Raw genomic sequence first — 22,570 nt, forward strand, 5'->3', positions numbered from 1 at the left:
TCTAATCTAGCCAACACCTTTTGGGGCCAGTCAATCACTTCTAAACTGTAAGTTAGGACAGGAAGAGCAAATTGGTTTATAGCTTGAATTTTGTTCCTAGATATCAACGCTATTTTCAGGATTAATGTAAGTCTTCTAAAATATTCCTTCCTAAGTTTTATTCGCATTTGTTCACGTTTTAGTGTTGATCCTTCAACAATTCCCAAATATTTATACACTCCCTCTTGCTCAAGTTTTTTTGTATCACATTCTTCTCCCAAACTGATGTTTTCTTGGTGCTACAACTTTCCTGCTTTAAAGGTTGATTTAGCACATTTATCAAGACAAAATGACATTTTTATACCATCTGAAAAAGTTTTGACTACTTGCAGTTGTGCTTTCAGTTCTTCATCTGATGAGCTATACACTTTTAAATCATCAACAAAGAGAAGATGAGAAGTCTTTATACTTTGTTATTTTCTTGGAGCCAAATTGTAGCCATGACCTAATCTGTTTAGCAGACAGCTGAATGGGTTAAGGGCAAGGCAAAAGAGCTCCACATGTGTAATATGCCTGATAGTCCAGTAGGATGTCCACTCTCGAAGTGCCTGTTGTCTTTTTCCTGAGCCTAATAGTGGTGCAGCCAGTTTACTATGTTTTGTACGAACAACATTCTGTCGGCAGCACTGCTGCCGAAAATCAGAATGTCGTGCACAAAACATAAATGGATGGGATAGTCGAACACACTTATGTGAATGCAGTAGTGCATTCACGTAAGTGTATTCAACTATCTGCATGGAGATCACGGTATAGTGGGGATTGGAAATTCATCCATATCCCCACTGTAGTGCGATCTCGGAGTTAGAATATATTAGTAGGGGGGGTGTTCGGCTTGCCCCCCTGCAAAAACATGATATGTCATATAGGAGTCTGATTTACATCAGCTCCTATACGGCTGTCATATGATGGTTTCAGCCACAATGTTGACTCAAATGTGTTGATCATTTGGGTCAACATTGTGGCTGTTCAGAATGTTTGTGTTCGGGTTTACTTTTTGTTGTTTTGAACGGCAATTGTTTTGCCGTTCGAACAAACAATAGTAAACCGGTGCAGCCTCATCCTTCAACATATGCCCCTTGTCAGTAAACTGTAATCGATTATGAATATGTAATCACTAGTGCTCCTCGATCCCCAAAGTCCTCCATTCAGGAAGTGTAATATTGATTTTATGCTTGCAGTACCATATATTGGTGTATTGGTGTATCTTGTGTAATTTCGTTATGACATGCTATTGGAGCTTTTCTCCCCGGGCCTCCGCTGAAAATGGATGTGTGTCCAGTCGAACTTTCCGGGTTAACAAATATAAAATAAATAAATAAATAAAATAAAATATATGTCTGACTACTCTGTTCCGGTGCACAGCAGGCATGAAGTGCAAGTTATATCTTTGCATTCAGTGATCGTATCAACTCTGTACTAGGATGTGCATGGTCTGGTACATGAGGTTTGAGAATCCCGCCAACTCTACATACGCTGTCATTTAGTTACAGGAAAATGTCACTAGGGCTCCAACATTTCCAACCTTTCATGAGTTTATGTTCCCTGTTTGTTTCTTCTGAATAGCTGCATAGTACTTTTTCTGTGAAGCAACAGACTGTTAACAGTTGCACCAGCAATAGTCGCTCAAATGACCTAAAAAGAAAGGAACCATTAGCTGCAGAGAGTATTAAACACTCCCACTTCCTCTATACTAAGTAGAAGAACTTAAAACTCATGCATAAACGAAGCTGCCAGGAATGAATATACTGAAATGGTTGTGTTAATTCATCAAAACAACTTAACATGAAAGAGGCGGGAAGTAAGCACATCTGTTGTTAGTTTTATAATTATAATCAGGTATATCCAAGAGTTAATAAAGTGTTGCAGAATATCAAATCAGTCTTTGTAAGGGACTGGATTGCACCCCACAGGTTATTCATCACCCGTTCATTATGTGCTTCACTTAAGAAGCACCCCATGAGACCCTTGAAACAATCACTTACTCATGCTTTTGCCAACCTTTTCTGGTTACGGCAATGTCTTAGAAAAGAAACGAAAACTGAGTCATTGTAAAAAAATGCTTTCTTGAGACAAATGAGACGATTCCAGAATTTCATTGTCAAGCATTCTGACACTTCTGTTAACAAGGTCATTGTTCTAACTCTGTTATTTCAACATAATGTGAACTTTTTTTATTTTAACGTCACAATCTTTCTGATGATAGTTTATGATATTTGCATTGTGCTACATTTGGTTTTGAAAACAAATAATTAAGTTTGTGCTGATATGTTTTTTATTCATCCCTACTTGCAGGTGTTACATGAACCACTAATAGATGAAGATCCTGTTTTTATTGCCACCTGCACAGAGCGTGAATTACGCAAAAGAAAGAAACGGAAATTCAGTTTATGGGTTAGGCAGTGTACTTCTACAGGTTTCATTTGCCAGGTAATGTAGACCTAAAGTAATGATGCTTATGCCGATTGTTACTATAGTGTTCACAAATACGGTCATGTAAAGACTGACTTAATGATGCACAGTGCCTAAAGGCCTAGCACCGTGTTGAATGTACTTTTAGTAAATTACTTGCTTATTTTTTTCTAAGTTTAATTCTTAGGCACAAAGAAAATGTATGTGTTTTGGTTATAAAAAGTAGCAAGAGACTCACATGTTAATAAAATATGATAAAGGAAAAATATGAAATTGCTGTTTGCTTGCTTAGTTCAGCAATACTGACTAGACAATTACCTTTTTAAGGTGTGTTTTAAATCATATTGAGTAAACTGAAATGTATTACATCATAGTACATAAAGGGAGCTTGAGGCTCTCAAACCGAGGTTTGTATAGTATAGTTCCGGTATATTGCCTTAGCTCATAGTGGGAGGACATTACTGGAATTCATATCACCCTATGTGTTTGTCCTTGTCTTGGCCAAGACCTAGAACATTTCATTTGAGAATAAGAAGTTTAAATAGTTTAAAAACAACTAAACTACAATTACCATTATATTTCAGTTCCATTGTCTTAGTATGCTATTTTCAGCAGTTTATAATTAATACAGTCTCAGTACTGCAAAATAAATACACACTGTAGTAGCACTTTTTGCTTCAGCAGTAACTTGTCAAACTCTCATGCATATAGAAATGAAAAGGTCGAAATGAACATCACCAAGACATGCCCCATTTGTGGTGGCAGATGCACAAACAGTAGGGAGGGCCAAATCAGGTGCTTAATGATCCTCTTTACAAGCTGCTCATTAGTTCTCTGTCTTAACATCTCTGTGTCTGAACAGAGGCGGCTGCTAGCCTGCCCAGCAAGCATGCTGTGTGTAATACTGCCTTATGCTCAGCCTTTGCTTTAGTGTATTAAAAAAATAAAAAGAATAGATGACAACCAACGCCTTGCCTCAACACAATAAAACATTCTCCCCAGGACTAACTAGCTTAGGTACTATCAGAAGAGGGAAACAGGACACGCATCCATTAAGTTCAATCAACTAGCAGTTCATGACATAAGTTGTTTTACGTTTTTCATTCTGCTTACAGCAAATTGCTTTAAAGTTCCAACTGTAACACCACCAGTTATGGCTTAATTCTCTTTATTCCTTTTTCATGTAATATTGAACATATCTTTCAACTGTTCATATTTTCTCAGAATGTCCAGATTTTTGCCTTATATTTTTGGTCTCTTCCTCATAAAATTGGTGGCTTTCTGGCAAATCACTGAAGATTGAAGTCACTAAATAATGACATACATTTGAGTTTAAAACTTCATAACTTTCAGAATTTGCATTCTAACACAAATCCTGTTATTTTAGCAACTTTCTAAGTTTATAAGAGCAATATTTAAACACTGTCCCTATTTTCGGGTTTTTGTCCCAACACTGTTTTTGGCTTTGTTTAGATTTCTTGCACTAAGCGGTTGAGACGCATGATATTGAATACTGTCAAAGTTATTGCCCTTAGGAATTTTGCCAAACTATGTTTACACAATGCATTTAGCTTTTTCTTAGTTGTACTTTCATTGACCATGTTTGACCCTCTAGGCCAATAGGTTCATAGGAGGGTACTAGGCTATTGGCCCTAGGGCCTATATAAGCCTAGCCAAAAAGGTACCCTGGCTTTCACCACCCAAGAAAATGATTTTCCTGTGCCCCTGTCGAGCAGAGCCACAGAAGTAATCCCCGGGGTGAATTTCCTATCTCCCATCCAATCATCCAGATTTTTCTTGAAGAGTGCTAATGAGGAGCTCTGTTTGACATAGATAGGTAGTCTGTTCCAGAGTATGGGAAGTCTCTGGGACAGGAATCTATCCCTCCAGCATGTTCTGTTTATTGCGGTGACAAGGTTTAGGTCCCCAGAGCGTGTAGCTCGGAGGGATTGGGATTTCCTTAAGTGGAGCATGTCCAACAGCTCTGGGTTTGACATAGCTTTGTATGTTAGGCAAAGATCGCCTCTGAGTAGGCGATATGCGACGGAGTAAAGCTGGAGTTTTTTGAGACGGTCTGCATAGGGCATCCGTTTGAGGCCAGTAATCCTCTTTGTGAGGTATTTCTGTGGCTTTTCCAGTTGTTGTAGATGTCTTGTGAGGTACATACCAAAAGGAGCGTCATACTCTATAATGGGTCTAATGAGTGATGAGTAGAGGGGAACAATGACCTCTTTTTTCTGGATGAGAAACATTTTGTGATGAGGTGAGCCACATAGAAGGATTTCCTGACCACTGTGGCGATGTGATTATCAAAGGAGAGACTACTGTCCACCTGTGTCCCAAGGTCTCTCATCACATTTTCGGCATTAAGTAGACTACCAGCTATGTGGTAGGTCATGGGTACAGAGTTTTTACCAGAGGGGATGACAATACACTTTTTGGCATTGAGCTTCAGGCCATGGCTTTGACACCAGGCATCTGTCTCAGTGAGACCCTTTTGTAGTATGTCCACATCGTTAGGAGTTTTGATTATGGCTCCTAGTTTGCACTCATCTGCAAACTTTGTTAGCCAAAGACCTTCTGTGTTAGCCTGTACTTCAGAGAAGTAGATACCAAACAGGAGAGGACCCATGACTGAACCCTGTGGTACTCCACTTGTCACTGGTCTGAAGTCGGATGTGGAGTCTGCTACTTTCACAGTGTGGGTTCTGTCCATGAGCCAGTTGGCAACCCATCTTGTGACATAGGGATTTAAACCTAGTTTAGTGAGCTTATCTATAATTCCAGAGTGGGGGGTGGTGTCAAAAGCTTTGGCGAGATCTAGATAAGCTGTGTGAACCACCTTACGCTCATCTTTGGCTTTGGTGACTGCTTCAAAGAAGTCAGTCAGGTTTAGAAGACATGATCTGCCTTTTACAAATCCGAACTGGGTAGGGTCCAGAGTTTGGAGATTACCAATGTCTTTGTTTATGAGTTCTATGATGATACATTCCATGGCCTTGCAGACCAGGCTTGTCAGGCTAATGGGGCGGTAGTTCCCGGGGTCCGTTGTGGCTCCCCCTTTGTGGAGTGGGATAACTGTTGTGGTGCGCCATTCAGTGGGCACAAAGCCTGAGGTGAGGCTATGACTGAACATGGTACTTAGGTAGGGTGCCAGTTCATTCTGTAGTTTGTGTAGAACACAGCCTGGGATATTGTCAGGTCCCATGGATGCTGTGTTCTTGGCTTTGGAGAGTGTGATTTTTACCTGTGCAGCCATGATTACAGGAACTTTGCATTCTTCTGGTATAGAGATGGGCCCTCTAGGGGGTGAGAGGGGGGGGGGGTAATGTTAGGATTGAACCTATCTGCAGGATGTTGGCAATATCAGTTGGTTCTGTATATTTAGTGCCATTGTGCTGTAACTCAGAGCCGATCTGAGTGTTGCCATTGAGTTTCTTGACATAGCTGTAGAATGCTTTGTGGTTGTCTTTAGAATCAGTGGTGATTTTGTTTTCATAACTAGCTTTGCAGGATTTTATGAGGGATCTCAGCTTCTTACTGAGATTGACCAGGGCGTTCCTACAGTCATGGGAATTTACTCTTTTTTCAACAGTTTCTGTCTTCTGTTGTAGAGTTTGTTTATGACAGAGGACCACCAGATCGGCTTTCTTTTTTTGGAGGATAGCATCTTGGTTCTGTTAGGGATAGCACGATCCATGCACTCGTGTAAGTGCTTATAAAGTGCATTTGTGTAGGACTCAGCAGTCGTACCTCTATTGTCTGTCTGCATGGGTGTCATGAAGTTTGCCACTTCTGTCTTAAGACCTCTTTTCTGGGAAGAAGGTAGTATTCATACTGAGTAAAGGAAGTTTAGCCAGGACACTGGGTAGAAATTATTGGTTGGAAAAGGTTGTGCCTAGACTCTTGAAGAAGTGAAGGATGCCTAACACATACAGTGTACTTGACATTTGTTATTCTTAGTTAGTCATCACAGTTTGTTAATACAGCTTCAATAAACTGACCCAAACCTTAAAACACTCCATAGTGGAGCTTTATTTTAGTAGTCTTGTAGTGTACCTCAACTTCCCTTTCAGACTGCCAGCTCATTCTGTAAGTAGTCTGATGTTTCTGGCAATACTAAGTCTCTCTTAAATGAAACAAGGTAGTTTATCTGTATAATATGGTGACAGGTAAAATCAGGTGCACTGTTATTCTGTGATAACTTAAGGAGCAAACTATGAATGCTGTTAGTTTCTCATTTTAAATACAGATGTGTGACGTTAAAAATGGGTTTGAAGTATTTTTGTAGTCATTCTAGTTTCCTGTTTTTCATTGAATTCTACAAACACACTACATCATTAAAAATGACCAGCCAATCAGGCTAGAAAAGAATTTAACTATCTAAAAAGGTTAAATTAATTCCTTTGTGTATGTGAGAGTACTCCCAGTTTTGCATTATAGTTGAGATAGCCCGCCTTCATATTCTTGTATCTTATTCACATTGTATATCAAGATTATCTTTTCATCTGCTTTAAAATATTCAAAGATATGAAAATGCCTTCATTTCTGAAAGGTACTATTCTGTTTATAGGACTGTAAAATCATCTTTTGCTCGTCCTCTGGATTACCTTAAACAGAATTATGTTTAAATGCAGTAAAGCAATAATTTTCAGTTTTCAGTACTTCGGAAGCAAAATTAAATGCTTCCATTAATATTTCTTCATCTGTACAGATGTATCCATTTATTTAATTACCTTATATTGAAAACCAAATAAAGTCAGTCTATTCTTAGACAATACCTTACTTCCTGAGTTTGTACATGCAGTTTCTAGGTACAGTTATTTCCTTGATAATTCAGTAGTATATTTATATATATATATATATGTCCTAGTGAATGCTTTTATTAAAACTGAATTAATGTAAAGACACTAGATATATTTTGGGCATACATATCTTCGTAGTAGTAACAGCATCTACAATACATTCCTGACAGGTTACAGAACTTTTATAGTCAAAATCATTTTTATTTTAAAAATAATATTATTAGGCTTCATCAAAGCAGTGAATGCATGTGCGTACGTGTGTGTGTGTGTGTGTGTGTGTGTGTGTGTGTGTGTGTGTGTGTGTGTGTGTGCGCGCATGTAAGAGCATTTGTGTGCATGTAAATGCACTTTTGTGTTTGTGTGCATGTGAATGCATGTCAGTGTGTGTATATACTTGTGTTTGTGTAGGTTTGTGCGTGTGTGTGTGTGTGTGTGTGTGTGTGGGCATGTGTGCGCCTGTGTGCATGAGAATGTATATATGTGTCTTTGTTTACCTGCATGTGTTTGTGTGTTTGAATGTGTGTGTGTATATGCCTGCATGGTGTGTATGCATGTTCATAGATCACTGAGAATTCATAGGTTCATGTGTGTGTGTATATGCCTGCATGGTGTGTATGCATGTTCATAGATCACTGAGAATTCATAGGTTCATAGGTTGGTACTAGGGTAATAGCTAAAATCTTATTTAGTCGTAGTGGAATTAACAGTGAGTGGGTTGGAGACAAACTATATAGTAACAGCTATACAAGAGCCTGTATTTTACCCTTTTCCTTGAATTTTTTGACATCAAAAATATATTGGTAAATTTTTGGCCAATTCTGTTATCAGATCAAGATGTTTGTAAAATATTGGGGGACAAACCGGTTATTGTCTATAGGAAAGATCATAGTTTTAAAACACTCTTAGAAAGGCAGAAGAAGGAGAATAAATCTAGTGGATGCCTTAAATGTGGCAGGTGTGGACAATGTCCTTTTGTCATGGAGGGGGATTTTATTTATATTAAGAATTTTGATCGAATTTACACTAGCAAGAAATGTTGTTGTTATTCGAAAAAGGTGGTATATATTGCTAAGTGCTGGCTTTGCAATGTATTTTATGTGGGCAAAACAAAAAGGGCCTTTAAGCAGAGAATATATGAGCACTGCTACGACATTAAAAGTAAGATTCGAGGAAATGCATTATATAATCATGTAGAACAATGTCCTACACATTTTTTTAGGTTTTTTGCCATTGACCATGTGGACTTAGGACCTAGGGGTGGTCCTGAAGATGATTATTTAGAGCTATTGGAGTTAAAATGGCAAGTTAAGTTGAATGCAGGCTCATATCCTGGCCTTAATGAGCGTATTAGTCTCATGCCCCTTTTAAAGCTTAGAGCTATGTTTTGTATTTAAATGGCATCATCAGCATTCTCAGATGGGTGGGTTTTAATGTGTAATTGTTGGCACTTATAGTATGTATATAAAAAAATATATACATTTATAGTTACACTTAAGTGATTACTTATATATATATATATATATATATATATACATATTTTCATTTTTCAAATGTTTTTAATACATTAATATTGTTTTTATTTAGTGTACTATTCATTAAGCTTATAACATTTGGTCATACAGATTTTTACTACTGGCAATGTGGTTTAATCTTTAATAGCAGGATGTGACATCAGGGCATCTGTGTGGGGGAGGGTATTTAAGTATCTTTAATTGTGTAATGTTCATTCTGATGAAGTTGGTGTTATCGACGAAAGCGCTTAATCAGTGTGGAGGTTATTGGTGTGGACTTATTTACCAGTGTGAATTTTATTATTCTTTGGATTAAAGTGCGTTTCCAAGCAGCCTCTGAGTGGTCTGTCTAGGACTGTTCTTCCTTTTGTACTTACTGGTTTGTGTGTTTTACATTTTCCTTTTGAAGAGGGCAAAAGAGACGCCCTGCTTGACATGCATGGGCAGTCTATTCCAGAGTCTGGGGAGTCTCTGGGTCAGGAACCTATCCCTCCAGCGTGTTTTGTTCATTGTGATGACAAGGTTTAGATCCCTGGTGCGTGTGGCTCTGGGGGAATTGGGATTTCTTTAAGTGTAGTATTTCCAACAGCTCTGGGTTTGACATGGCCATGTATGTGAAGCAGAGATCGCCTCTGAGTAGACGATATGTGACAGAGTATAGCTGGAGTTTTTTTAGACGGTCAGCATAGGGCATCTGCTTTAGGCCTGTGATTATTTTAGTGAGGTATTTCTGCGGCCTTTCCAGTTGTTGCAGATGTCTTGAGAGGTACATACCAAACGGGGCGTTGTATTTTATAATGGGTCTAATGAGGGATGAGTGCAGTGGGACAATGACCTCCTTTTTTCTGGATGAAAAGCCATTAGTGATGAGGTGTGCCACATAGAAGGATTTCCTGACTGTTGTGGCAATGTGGTTATTGAAGGTAAGACCACTGTGGGGTCCAGTGTTTGAGGGTTGCCAGTGTCTTTGTTTATAAGGTCCATGATAATACGTTCCATGGCCTTGCAGATCACACTCGTCAGACTGATGGGGCGGTAGTTCCCAGGATCCAAGGTGGATCCCCCCTTGTGGAGTGGGATGACTGTAGCAGTAGGCATGAAGCCTGAGGTGAGGCTATGATTAAACATGACACTTAGATGAGGTGCCAGTTCATTTTGTAGTTCATGTAGTACACAGCCCGAAATGTCGTCTGGTCCCATGGATGCTGTATTCTTATCTTTGGAGAGTGAGGTTTTTCCTGTGTGGCCATTATTACCGGAATTTGGCAATCTTTCGGTATTGAGATGGGCCCTTTAGGGGGTGAGAGGGGGATAAAGTTGGCAGTGAATCAATCTACCAGGATATTGGCAATATCCTTGGGATCAGTATATTTAATGCCATTCTGTTGTAGCTCAGAGCAGATCTGAGCATTGCCATTCAGATTCTTGACATAGCTATAGAATGCCTTGTGGATGTGTTTGGAATCTTTGGCAATTTTATTTTCGTAACTAGCTTTGGAGGATTTTATGAGGGATCTCAGCTTCTTACTGAGGCTGGTAAGGGAGTTTTTTGCATCCTGGGATTTTCCTCTTTTCTGCAACAGTTTCTTCCTTTTGTTGTAAAGTTTGTTTATGGCAGGGGACCACCAGATTGACTTCATTTTTTTGGAGGAGAGCATCTTGGTTCTATTTGGGATGGCACGATTCATGCATGAGTGGATGTGCTCATACAGTGCCTTAGTGTAGGATTCAGCAGTCGAACTTTAAGTTCCCGTCTGCATGGGTGTCATAAAGTTTGTCACTTCTGACTTGAGCAGCATGAAGTTGGCTTTGGAGAAGTTGTTTTTCAGGGTATCAGTCTGTATCAGTAAGAGTTTGTAACAGCCGTTGTGGGTGTCACGGCTCATATTATTTATTTATCACTCCCATGCTTCTCACATTCTCTTTCACACACACACCACCATGAATTTTCCTGTGTTTTACAGTTTCTGCAGAGCAACTCTTATAAATAAAATTAACTCAGAAATCACTTTCCAGCAAACTGGTGACACCATAAGCCATTTCCATTAGGAACTGAAATTATAACACATATAAAGTTAAGGTTATATGCTGGAGTGCTGATTCCAGTGGTTACACACTGGTTACACAATGGTTACACAGTGGTTACACAATGGTCACAGCTTGCTGGAATTTGTTAAAAAAAGAACATACTGAATGGACTGCACTTCACTTCACCATAATAGATCGATAAGATTGCTTCTGTGGGCAGTATCAGGTTTTGTACTGAAGACCAGCAAATTAATTTTCAGTAAAGAGCATATGCAAACATAGTCTGTTTGCTGGTAAGGATTAAATCACCATTCCAACTTTCCGTCTCTGTACTTAGTGTAAATTAACATCTGGCCTGATTTAAATTTCTGCTGTTCTGTGAATTTCCAGGGTATTCATAAGTAAAGGTTATGTAGTAACAAGCGGCGATGTTTTCTGCCATACCACTGTTGCTGTGAATGTTGGCCAAGCCTGCACCATCTTTTAGTAATGAGCTTTTGGTGAACAGTCAAAATTATAACTTATCTAAGCTAATATGGGTCCCTCATAGACACCTGCTGCATTTGTATAGTCCTGAATAAGTAACTATGATATGTAGAATAAGTAAATATGATATGTACCACGCCTCTGTCGCTGTAGTTTGGTAACAAGAAATTCTCTGTCACCTATTTCTCTCTAATGTGCCTCTCACCGCAGTATGTGTTTAAATGTTTAGAACTGAAACTCAGCTGCTAGGTGTATGGACATTTCTAAGATAAACTGACATATATTTTGCATTTGTCTGCCTTTTACCATTCCACTGTCTATTTCCATATATTTGTTCTATATTTCATTAAGGCCTTTCCATCTTGTTCTTGAATGTAAGTGAGATATGTCAAGTTAGCTCAGCCCATTTAATGTAATATAATGTAATGCAGAGAAAGAAAAAGGAAGACAGCGATGAATTCTTACATAAATGCATAAATACACAAATAAAATGTTGGAGTCACATATGACAGGGCTTATCCTTCCCCCATGCATCAAACAATTCATTTAGCTGTCACCTAACCGAGAATATCACTGTGTACCCCTAAGCAAATCTAATTGTCCCCCAGTAACAGCCAGGGCCTCCCTTCTAATTAGTTAAATAACCTGTAATGTATTATACTGTCGCTGCTGCTCTCCCCTATGTATAAACCTGACCCTTAATTCAATAAATTATTTCCTGCATATAGTTAGTGAAGAAGCACCCACTATGTTGACCTAAATTCAAACTTCCCATAGGAGCCAGTCCATTAGTAAAATTACCTCTGCTGCCTGGATTGTACTGTCTCCAACTATCAGGAATATTAATTACCCCACTGTTTTCAGAGACACCTAAGTGATGCTATACATGTACCTGCAAACACGAACCATACTGTAAAAAATAATTTTCTCCCTATAACAACTGCCTCTTGTATAAGCTTCTGAAGCAGCTATGAACAAATTAAAGTGTGTTGGTTATAATACTAACAAAAGCTGCAGTTTAAAAAACTATATCCATGTTTGCATAGTTTTAATATTTTCTGTAAACTACTATAAAAAATTGGAATCATCTCCATGTAAGCTAACAGTGACTTCCTATAGCCTGGGTCATGGTTGGAAAGGGTCGCTTGTCTAGTCCACCTACATAGGTAACAAAGATGTATTAGACGTGTTAGACCTAACTAAAAATATATGCATTCATGCATTCATTCAGCAGAATTAATCCTGCAGCTAAGCCTTATACCAGTCCAATAGTAGTTTCAAACTCTCCAAATGTTATGCCATTTACTCACTCATTTGTACCTTATCTCTTCCTGTATGCTTTATCATGTTAAGGTCCACTCTCATTGCAGTTTAATGCAAAGAATTAAGGCTGTGAACTGCCATTGAGCTTCTTCTTGTAGTCCTGGGTTTGACTCTGTCATTTTCCATTTGCATACAGTGTGACTCTCAGAAATCTACTTAATCGGATAGTGTAGTTCTTCTGTGTCACCTAAAAAGGCATAGTTGTGGCTAGCTGGTTTACCCAAATAACAATTAACAAAATGTATAATGCAGCTTAATGAAAATCCCTTTAGTAGGATGATGTCAGATGTCTTGCTATAATGCAGATTAATGATCTACCTTACTGATATGCAGGCTATAGAAATCTGTCTTACATGCTGCGGTTCCATATAAGAGTGCTCATAACACTGTTGCTGGAACAATAGATTTCAGTGTAGTACCTGCTTGTGTGGTGTTGCTTGTTCCTTATCAGAGTAATGTGTCGGTACTTAACTGAATATTGGTTCTGTTTTCTTTGAGACTACGGCACCACTGAGAAGGAGGAAGATATATGTTTTTTCAGTGTTCCTGATCACTTTTTCTCCAGTGATCCTGGAGTGAGAATAAAAAAGTGAGTGGTTGTAAGAGGAGCAGAGGCAACCCCCCCCCAAATGCTTTAGTTCTTTTTTGTTGCACACCATTTGCAGGATAACAATATAACAGAAAGTACATGTTTTCCTAAGATGTTTGTAATTAGAATGTCAGTTTTGTGATGTTTTTGCTTTGTAATTGTGATTTGAGCTATGCAGTGGCTGACTGTCAAGGAAACATAGTGAATCAGAGAAATCATTAAAACAGCATCTTCCCACTGTAAATGCCTCAGTAGATGCTGTTCCTGGAATCCTTCTGAAATGTGACAGTCCTGTCTTCCAATATGGATTCCTGATAAGATAAAGTTTACAAACGTGTTATTACCTTCTTCACTTAGTCATTTAGTGATGTTTTAAAAAGTTTAGCCATTCATTCTAACACACTGTTAATTAGTCAAAATTGGTGTTATGGGGTGAATCCCATTCTAACACACTGTTAGTAAGTCACCATGGTATTCTGGGGTAAATCCTATTCTAATCATCCTTTCTCAGCTGTTCCCGTTAGGGGTTGCCACAGTGGATCATCTGTTTCCATTTCTTCCTGTCCTCTGCATCTTGCTCTGTCACACCAGCCACCTGCATGTCGTCTCTCACGACATCCATAAACCTTATCTTAAGCCTTCCTCTTTTCTTCTTACCTGGCAGCTCCATCCTTAGCATCCTTCTCCCAATATACCCAGCATCCATCCTCAGCACATGTCCAAACAAATGCAGTCTAGCCTCTGGCTTTGTCTCCAAAACCGTCCAACCTGAGCTGACCATCATATACTGATTCCTAAGCCTGTCCATCCTCGTCACACCCAATGCAAATCGTAACAACTTTAACTCTGCCACCTCCAGCTCTGACTCCTGTCTTTTCGTCAGTGCCATCTTCTCCAACCCATATAACATAGCCATCCTAGCTGCTTTATATTTATGCAGTGGTGGGTTCTGTAAGGGTTTCCTGTTGCAAATCTAGCGATGTTATTGTAGGAAGTTTCCAGTGTGTTAGAATGAATGGCTAAACTTTTTAAAACATCACTAAATGACTAAGTGAAGAAGGTAATAACACGTTTGTAAACTTTATGTTATATGGTTATAGGACCTCTCCTTTTCTCAATATTTATTAACGACCTTCATCTAGCCATCCCCCAAGCCACATGCATACAATATGCTGATGACTCCACACTAATATGCTCAGCCAAATCCACATATGAACTCCTTTCTCTTACCCAGAAGACATTTAACACAGTTGAACAATGGTTTACACAGTGTTGCCTTCTTTTGAACCCCAAAAAAACTAAACTCCTCCTCTTTAATCCGACTCACAAATCCTCTCCACTTGATTTCTCAGTTGCATCTACCAATGGTATCACTATATCACCCGAGCCAACCACCAAACTATTGGGTATCACCATAGATAACAATCTGAACTTTGACACCCATATCAACAATACAATGAAAACTGTCAACAAAAAACTTGGCTCCCTCTATAGGATTAAACCTTACCTTTCCCATACAGCTAGAACAACCATAGCTCACACTCATCTAATCTCTACTCTCCTCTATGCCTCACCTATTTTTACTAACCTTTCAAAAAATAACCTCAGCAAACTGGAAACTTCCTACAATAACATCGCTAGATTTGCAACAGGAAACCCTTACAGAACCCACCACTGCATAAATATAAAGCAGCTAGGATGGCTTGAACTACAAAACATGATTAAATTCCATCTACTAACCATTGCCCATAAAACTCTCTATAAACCATTCAGTACTCCTATTTTATCTACCCTTATCACTCCATATACCAATCTGAAATCACTGAGTTCCTCACAAAAATCTTCTACATACCTCTAAACCTAACAACAAGGCTGGTGAATATCTTTTCTCTAATGCTGTTGGAAAAACTTGGAATCTTCTCCCCACTGACCTCTCCTCTCTTCCCTCTCCATCACTCTTCAAAAATAGACTGAAACTCTACCTTACAACACACTGGTTGTGCCCCTGTACTAAACCTGACTAGGCATCTATCAGATTAAATTTAGCTGTGCTTATCCCAGACTACTTATAAGCTTCTACATATTCTATTATAGATTTTTTTTCTCTTTATCTACTCTGTGTCTAGATTTATTCTCTTAAAATACACTGTGTCTAGTCTCTCTAAATACAAAGTTTTCTCTTATACAAATTTTTATTAGGAAATGTGTTCAAATGGCTAACCATAGCTGAAATGTACCATGATTCCTGTTTTACTGAAATGCAACAAAATGTAATTGAATGTGATTTGTATATGGCAATTTATCTGTATTTGTAAATATCTCATATTATAAATGACATTGTGTTGTTTTTTTTCTGTGTTTGTTGGAGCTTTTCTCCTCGGGCCTCCACTGAAAATGGACATATATCCAGTTGGACTAGCCCGGTCAACAAATGTAAAATAAAATAAATAAACATAGCTGGTCTCACTACTCTCTTGTAGACTTTCCCTTTCACTCTTACTTGTACCCGTCTGTCACAAATCACTCCCTGACACTCTTCTCTACCCACTCCACCCTACCTGTACTCTCTTCTTCACCTCTCTTCCACACTCACCATTACTCTGAACTGTTCATCCCAAGTATTTAACTCGTCCACCTTCGCCACCTCTACTCCTTGCATCCTCACCATTCCTCTATCCTCCTTCTCATTCACACACATATATTGTCTTAGTCCTGCTGACCTTCATTCCTCTCTTCTCTAGAGCATATCTCCACCTCTCCAGGGTCTCCTTAACCTGTTCCCTACACTCACAACATATCACAATGCCATCCACAAACATCATAGTTCATGGGGCCTGCTGTCTGATTTTGTCTGTCAACCTGTTCATCACCATTGCAAATAAGAAAGACTTCAGAGCTGATCCTTGATGTAATCCCACCTCCACCTTGAATGAATCCATCACTCATACCACAGATCTCACCACTGCCACACTACCCTCGTACATATCCTGTACCACTCCTACATGCTTCTCTGACACTCCCGACTTCTTCATACAATAGCACAACTCCTCTCTAAGCACCCTGTGATATGCCTTCTCTAAGTCCACAAAGACACAATGCAGCTCCTTGTATCCTTCTCTGTACTTCTCCATCAACACTCTCAGAGCAAACATCGCATCTGTAGTGCTCTTTCCTGGCATGAAACCATACTGCTGATCACTAATCATCACCTCCCTTCTTAACCTAGCTTCCACTACTCTTTCCCATAACTTCATGCTGTGACTGATCAGTTTAATCCCTCTGTAGTTACTATAGCTCTGCACATCACCCTTATTCTTAACAATTGGTAACAAAACACTTCTTCTCCACTCCTCAGGCATCCTCTCACCTTCCAAGATTTCATTAAACAATCTGGTTAAAAACTCCACTGCCATCTCTCCTAAACACCTCCATGCTCTCACATGTATGTCATCTGGACCAGCAGCCTTTCCATTCTTCATCTTCTTCATAGCTGTCCTTACTTCCTCCTTGCTAATCTGTGACACTTCCTGATTAACTATCCCCACATCATCCAACCTTCTCTGTCTCTCATTCTCTTCATTCATCAGCCCCTCAGAGTACTCCTTCTATCTGTTCATCACATTCTCCTCGCTAGTGAGTATGCTTCCCTCATTACCCTTTATCACCCTTACCTGCTGCACATCGTTCCCACCTCGGTCCCTCCGTCTGGACAGTTGATGCCGCTCCTTTTCTCCCTCCTCAGTGTCCAGCCTTTCATACACTTCATACACCTTATCCTTAGCCTTCGCCACCTCTCTCTTTGCCATGCACCTCATCTCCTTATATTTCTATCTACTTTCTTCATCTCTCTGACAATCCCACTTCTTCTTCGCCAACCTCTTTCTCTGTATACTGTCCTGTACTTCCTCATTCCACTACCAGATCTCCTTGTCGTCCTTCCTCTGTCCAAATGTCACCCCAAGCACCTTTCTAGTTGTCTCCCTTACCAGCTCTGCTGTAGTTACCCAGATATTTGGTAAGTGTTCATTGCCACCTAATGTCTGTCTTAACTCTTCACTGAACTCCACCTCACAATCATCCTGTTTCAGGTTCCACCATTTGATCATTGACACTGCCCTCATGCTCCTCCTCCTCTTCGTGATCACCAGTGTCATCCTACAGACCACCATCCTGTGCTGACTAACTACGCTTTCCCCTGTCACCACTTTACAGTCTCCAATCTCTTTCACTCTGGCCCTCCTGCATAGGATATAATCCACTTGTGTGCATCTTCCTCCACTCTTGTATGTCACCCTATGCTCCTCCCTCATCTTAAAATACATATTCACTGCAGCCATGTCCATCCTTTTTGCAAAATCCACTACCATCTGACCTTCTACATTCCTCTTCTTAGCACCATGCCTGCCCATCACTTCCTCATCCCCTCTGTTCCCTTAACCAACATGCCCATTGAAATCTGCCCCAATCACCACTCTCTCACCCTTGGGTAAACTCACCACCACTTCACCCAACTCACTCCAAACTTTTTCTTTCTCATCCAGAGCACACCCAACACGCAGAGCATATGCACTAACAACATTCAAAATCACACCATCAGTTTCTGGCTTCATAAACATCACTCTGACACTCTTTTCACCTCCACAACACTCTTGGCATACTGTTTCTTAAGGATAATCCCTACCTCATTTCTCCTCCCATGCACGCCATGATACAACAATTTGAACACACCTCCGATACAACTGTCATTATTACCCTTCCATCTGGTGTCTTGCATGCACAATATGTCAACCTTTCTTCTCTCCATCATATCAGGTAGCTGTCACCCTATACCAGTCATACTGCCAACATTCAAAGTTCCTACCCACACACTCCTTACCTTCTTCCTCTCTTCCTGCCTTCGGGCATGCCTTCACTCTCTTCTTCTCCTTCTCCTTCAGCCAGCAGTAGCCCAATTTCCACCAACACCCTATTGGCTAACAGTACTGGTGGTAGTCAATGTTAAACCGTGTCTCAACCAATCTGGTATGGAAATCTGTATTATTGTATGCATATGTCATTTGTCAAAAGTTTTACACCGGATGCCCTTCCTGATGTAACCCTCCCCATTTATCCAGGCTTGGGACTGGCACGAAGAAATGCACTGGCTTGTGCATCCCAAGTGGCTGGGTTGGTGAATTTTATTCTAATATACCATCAATAATCTTATTCTAATATACCATCAATAATTTGCAATGGTGTTATGGGGTGCATCCTATTCTAATACACCATGAGTAAATCACCATGGTATCCTGGGGTGCATCCTGTTCAGATTCATCATCAGTAAGTCACTGTGGTATTCTGGGGTGCATCCTATTCTGTTACACCATCAATAAGTCACCATGGTATTCAGGAGTGTTTCCTATTCTAAAACAACATCAAATAAGTCACCATGGTATTCATGGCACCTATCCTATCCTGGGGGAGGGTTTGGGGAAGCCTGACTATTATGCAATGTATGCTGGAGACCAAGAGCCTCAGTGAGTATCTATTCAGATTACATGGGGATTAAGACAATATCTTGACATCACTGCCCTAGCCACTCCCATACCTAGAGACTACTGCCCTAGCCACTCCCATACATAGGTACTACTGCCCTAGCCACTCCCATACCTAGGGACTTTGGATGTTATTAGAATAATATTTCCCAGACGTTTGGATCCCTTACTTCCCAGGCCTGCATCTGAATTGCTGTCACAGTTGACTCCTGAGTAACTTCTCATCAGCAGTTCTACAAAATCAACTGAATTACTTAAAAAAAGGATGAGACCTTCAGGATTAGCTGAGAAAAAGACAAAACAACACTACTAACTATATTTGAAACTGTGGTTACTGAATAAGGTAGAGATTCAGTGATGTTCTCTTGGTCTGTCTGTCTCATTCTATCTTGATCCTTAATCTTTATCATGTTTTTTTCCAGTCATATCATCTCTGTTTCTTGCTCTCGCATTCATTGATAACATCAAGATATTTTATTAGGCAAATAATTGCCTCTTTGTAAGTCCCAAAAAAAGGTAAATTAAAAAAATTACAATGCTTTTCTGCTCACATAGTGTTTAGATGAAAACAGTAAATGACAATCTGGTAACCCTGCTGTTGATTAACAAAACATAGATGTAGAAGCTAGATGTGTATGTTTGTGTGTGTGTGTGTGTGTGTGTGTGTGTGTGTGTGTGTGTGTGTGTGTGTGTGTGTGTGTGTGTGTGTGTGTGTGTATATGTGTGTACGTATCAGTGTGTGTGTGAGAGAGAGAGAGAGAGAGAGAGAGACAGAGTGAGAATATTCAAACCACACAGCTGAAGCCTTTGAGGTCTTTTCTGTGTATGTGTATGTATATATGTGCATATATATGTGGGAGTATATGTGCGTGTGAGGAGGTTGGCACTATATTTGTACATGTACAACATTATGAACACATAAAAGTAAGAGTAATTCTCTAGTACGTGCAAGTAAAATGTTTCATTACTACGCTGGTCTTTTACTGCCTCCACAAAGTGCTCAAATCATTTCTGAAGTTAACAATCCTGGATAAAGTGGTTTTCCTAAGATTGCTTTTTTCTTTTTTATATTCTGTCTTCATGAGTTAGGTTGTTAAAACTAACCAAGTCATTAAATGTTTAACTATATTTTTAATAAGCCATTATTTAGGCATCAGTGCTTAGAACAGCATGATATTTTCATTGGCATACTTGCTGTTTCTGTAATTAATTTGTGAAAAATGTTATTTGGGAGTCATATAACTACACAAAAAGCAGTTAAATGCAAACTGATCAGCTATAAAAACACAAAACAAATATGTGCAAAAGAACTGTCATCTAAGATTCAGTCTTCAACTAAGAAAATAAGTAAAGGTGAAAATGTGATGCTCACAGCACACATCCATAAGATGTAGCTGAAGAGACACATTACTTTGCGTAGGCCAGCTGTAGCTATACACAATACCACAATTTGACATAGGTCACTTACCATGGGCGTGACTGTTTGTAGTAAAAGGATTTGTTGTCTGTTGTTTAGTGGCAACTGAAAAATTATATGGAGCTTACTGCTTGCTGTGATGGATTTGAAGTCTTCTGTTAAATGCCTGGAACTCGTCTTGCATATGATATGTATGTGAACAGTTGGTTTAAAATAAAAAAAAACATAAAACTTAGAGCTAACTCCTTGGAATTATTATTGTTATGCCACAATGTACATTTAGGTCAAATATACAGCAATAAAGCCTGCTAATGCATGACAAGGCCCAACTCCTTATGTGAAAGTTAGCGAAATTAAGCAAAAAAAAAATAAAAAATAGACAATACATTGAGGTGTAACAGACTTGAAGAAAAAATTGTAATGAACAGTATGCAAACTAGGTGAATGCATAACTAAAATGTCTGATAAAAAGGTAAACAGACTTTATAAATTATTAATTTTATAAAACAATCAAGGCAGTGTAACAGTGGCACATGGGATTGTCTGACTGACAACAGTCCATTTTCAGTGGAAATCTTGGGAGAAAAATTGCAACAATGGTAAACTAACATTTATGCAGTTATTTAAAAGCACCAACAGAAAACTAATATTATAACAAATAGCAATGAAGCCTCCTGATATGCATGCAGTGAGCAAAACACTCTCTTACCTCTACCTACAGCTATGCAACATCCCCAGACTGCCACCACAAAACTGTCTTATGCTGATTCCATTAAAATCTCTACCTGAAACTCCTAGAAATCGTAAATTTAGGTATCAGCTTAAATTCTCAAATTTACCTCCTGCATGCCACCCATCAGCTGGAGGTCACAACCAACATACAGCATGCTCTGACACTGTAGAAATCCCAGCTATGAAAAGGGATTACACAACTAGTATACACAAGCCCTTAAGGCAGCAAGACCAAGCAAGTACTTCTGGCAACGTCTTGATCATAGGTGACTCCATAGTTGGATATAAATATGCTCCAATCACTAGGCTGAGCAAAGACAAGAGTGATGGTTAGCTGCCTGTCATGTGCCAAGATCCACAGTGTCATTAGGGACCTCAGGTCTCTTCACCCCAGTACATATTTTACCTGGCTATTGCATGTGGGAGTTAATGAGTTGAGACTAAGTTCCTTGGATCACAGGAAGAGGGACTTGAATGGAGCTCTCTGAATATACATCTAAAATGGATGTGAAACTAGTAGTGAGCAGTATCCCACCATCACCAACAGTAATGCCTCAGTACAAATACAATTTGTTAACTGATTTCATTCTAGGGGGATCCAGTATATATCAGCCTATGAAGAAATATCTGACAACCCCATCTTCTTTGTTAGGGTTTGCCTGCATCTCTCTCCTCATGGCTTCCACATTTTTGCAAAAAACTTTCTTCCCCCATAGTGTCTTTTTATGCAAGGTCAGTTTTCAAAATGTCAATGAGGGAATCAAAAATACTGGACCTGGTTCTCACCAATATATCTTCCCTGTGCTCAACACTGATAATTACCAAATTGCTGATCAAATCGAAGCTCAGATCAGTAACACCTATTTTAAATGTGAGACCAGTGGTATCTTGAAACCCCTTTGTTTTAGAAGCTATTCCAAAACAAATCTATTCCAGTTCACTAATGACCTTATGGAATTCAAATGCTGTCCTTGCCATGATGACCCAACCTCACATGCTGATATTCACACATGGGTTCTACATACACTTCCAAGCTTGCATTGAGGCATCAATTCAATAAAGCACAAATACAGTGCCAAATTCAAGAACAAACCCATTTGGTGAAACCTCAGTATAAATAAAATATACAGAAAGAGGATGAAACTCATAGACCATAAGAGCACATTTCTGACCTCATCATCTAGTGGGTAAAATCGGAAAGATCAACAAAGGACATTGAAACAAAATCAAATTCTAGTCAGTTTAGAATTTGAATTTCCTAGGTCAGTAGACTGAGTAGTCTTTCACTAGCAGGCAGTTGACTATTATACTGTCTTTGCGGAGCCGTGGGAGTGGTACAGCAGGGTTCTGAACTATGAAGCCAACTGTAACAAGTACATTACCATAGCAGGTGGAATGATAGCCTGAAGGACTCTGGTGTATGTGGTAGAGTTGGGAGAAGCTGTATATATAATATGGAATGTTAGTGTGTTGCTGAGATTTGGCTGCAGTGCACATGTGCACACTCTGCACCTAGGAGGTGCTTGTAGTTTTGGAAGTTAGTTTGGAGCACCTCACTATATGAAGGTGTCATGTTTGTCTCACAGCATGTGTGGTTAACATGGTTGCTTCCAGTTTTTAGTAAGTATTTGCAACACTTACATGAGTACTCATTCTATAGTATTATCTGGTGATTTTCAGTAAGCATGTGGCAGTTT

The 22,570-nt window shown here is 39.4% G+C and overlaps 1 protein-coding gene across 1 annotated transcript in view; it reads left to right on the plus strand.

Annotated features, from left to right (window-relative positions):
- Positions 1–22,570, plus strand: part of PGBD5 (piggyBac transposable element derived 5) — a 699,910-nt gene that overhangs the window by 401,027 nt on the left and 276,313 nt on the right. The window contains exon 3 of the mRNA XM_044076084.1: positions 2,332–2,466. Coding sequence (XP_043932019.1) covers positions 2,332–2,466 — 135 coding nt within the window. The remainder of the gene's footprint in view (positions 1–2,331; positions 2,467–22,570) is intronic.

The sequence above is a fragment of the Protopterus annectens genome, chromosome 1.part1 (assembly GCF_019279795.1).
Source record: "Protopterus annectens isolate FY-2018-M chromosome 1.part1, PAN1.0, whole genome shotgun sequence".
In the NCBI taxonomy this organism is placed as follows: Eukaryota; Metazoa; Chordata; order Ceratodontiformes; family Protopteridae; genus Protopterus; species Protopterus annectens.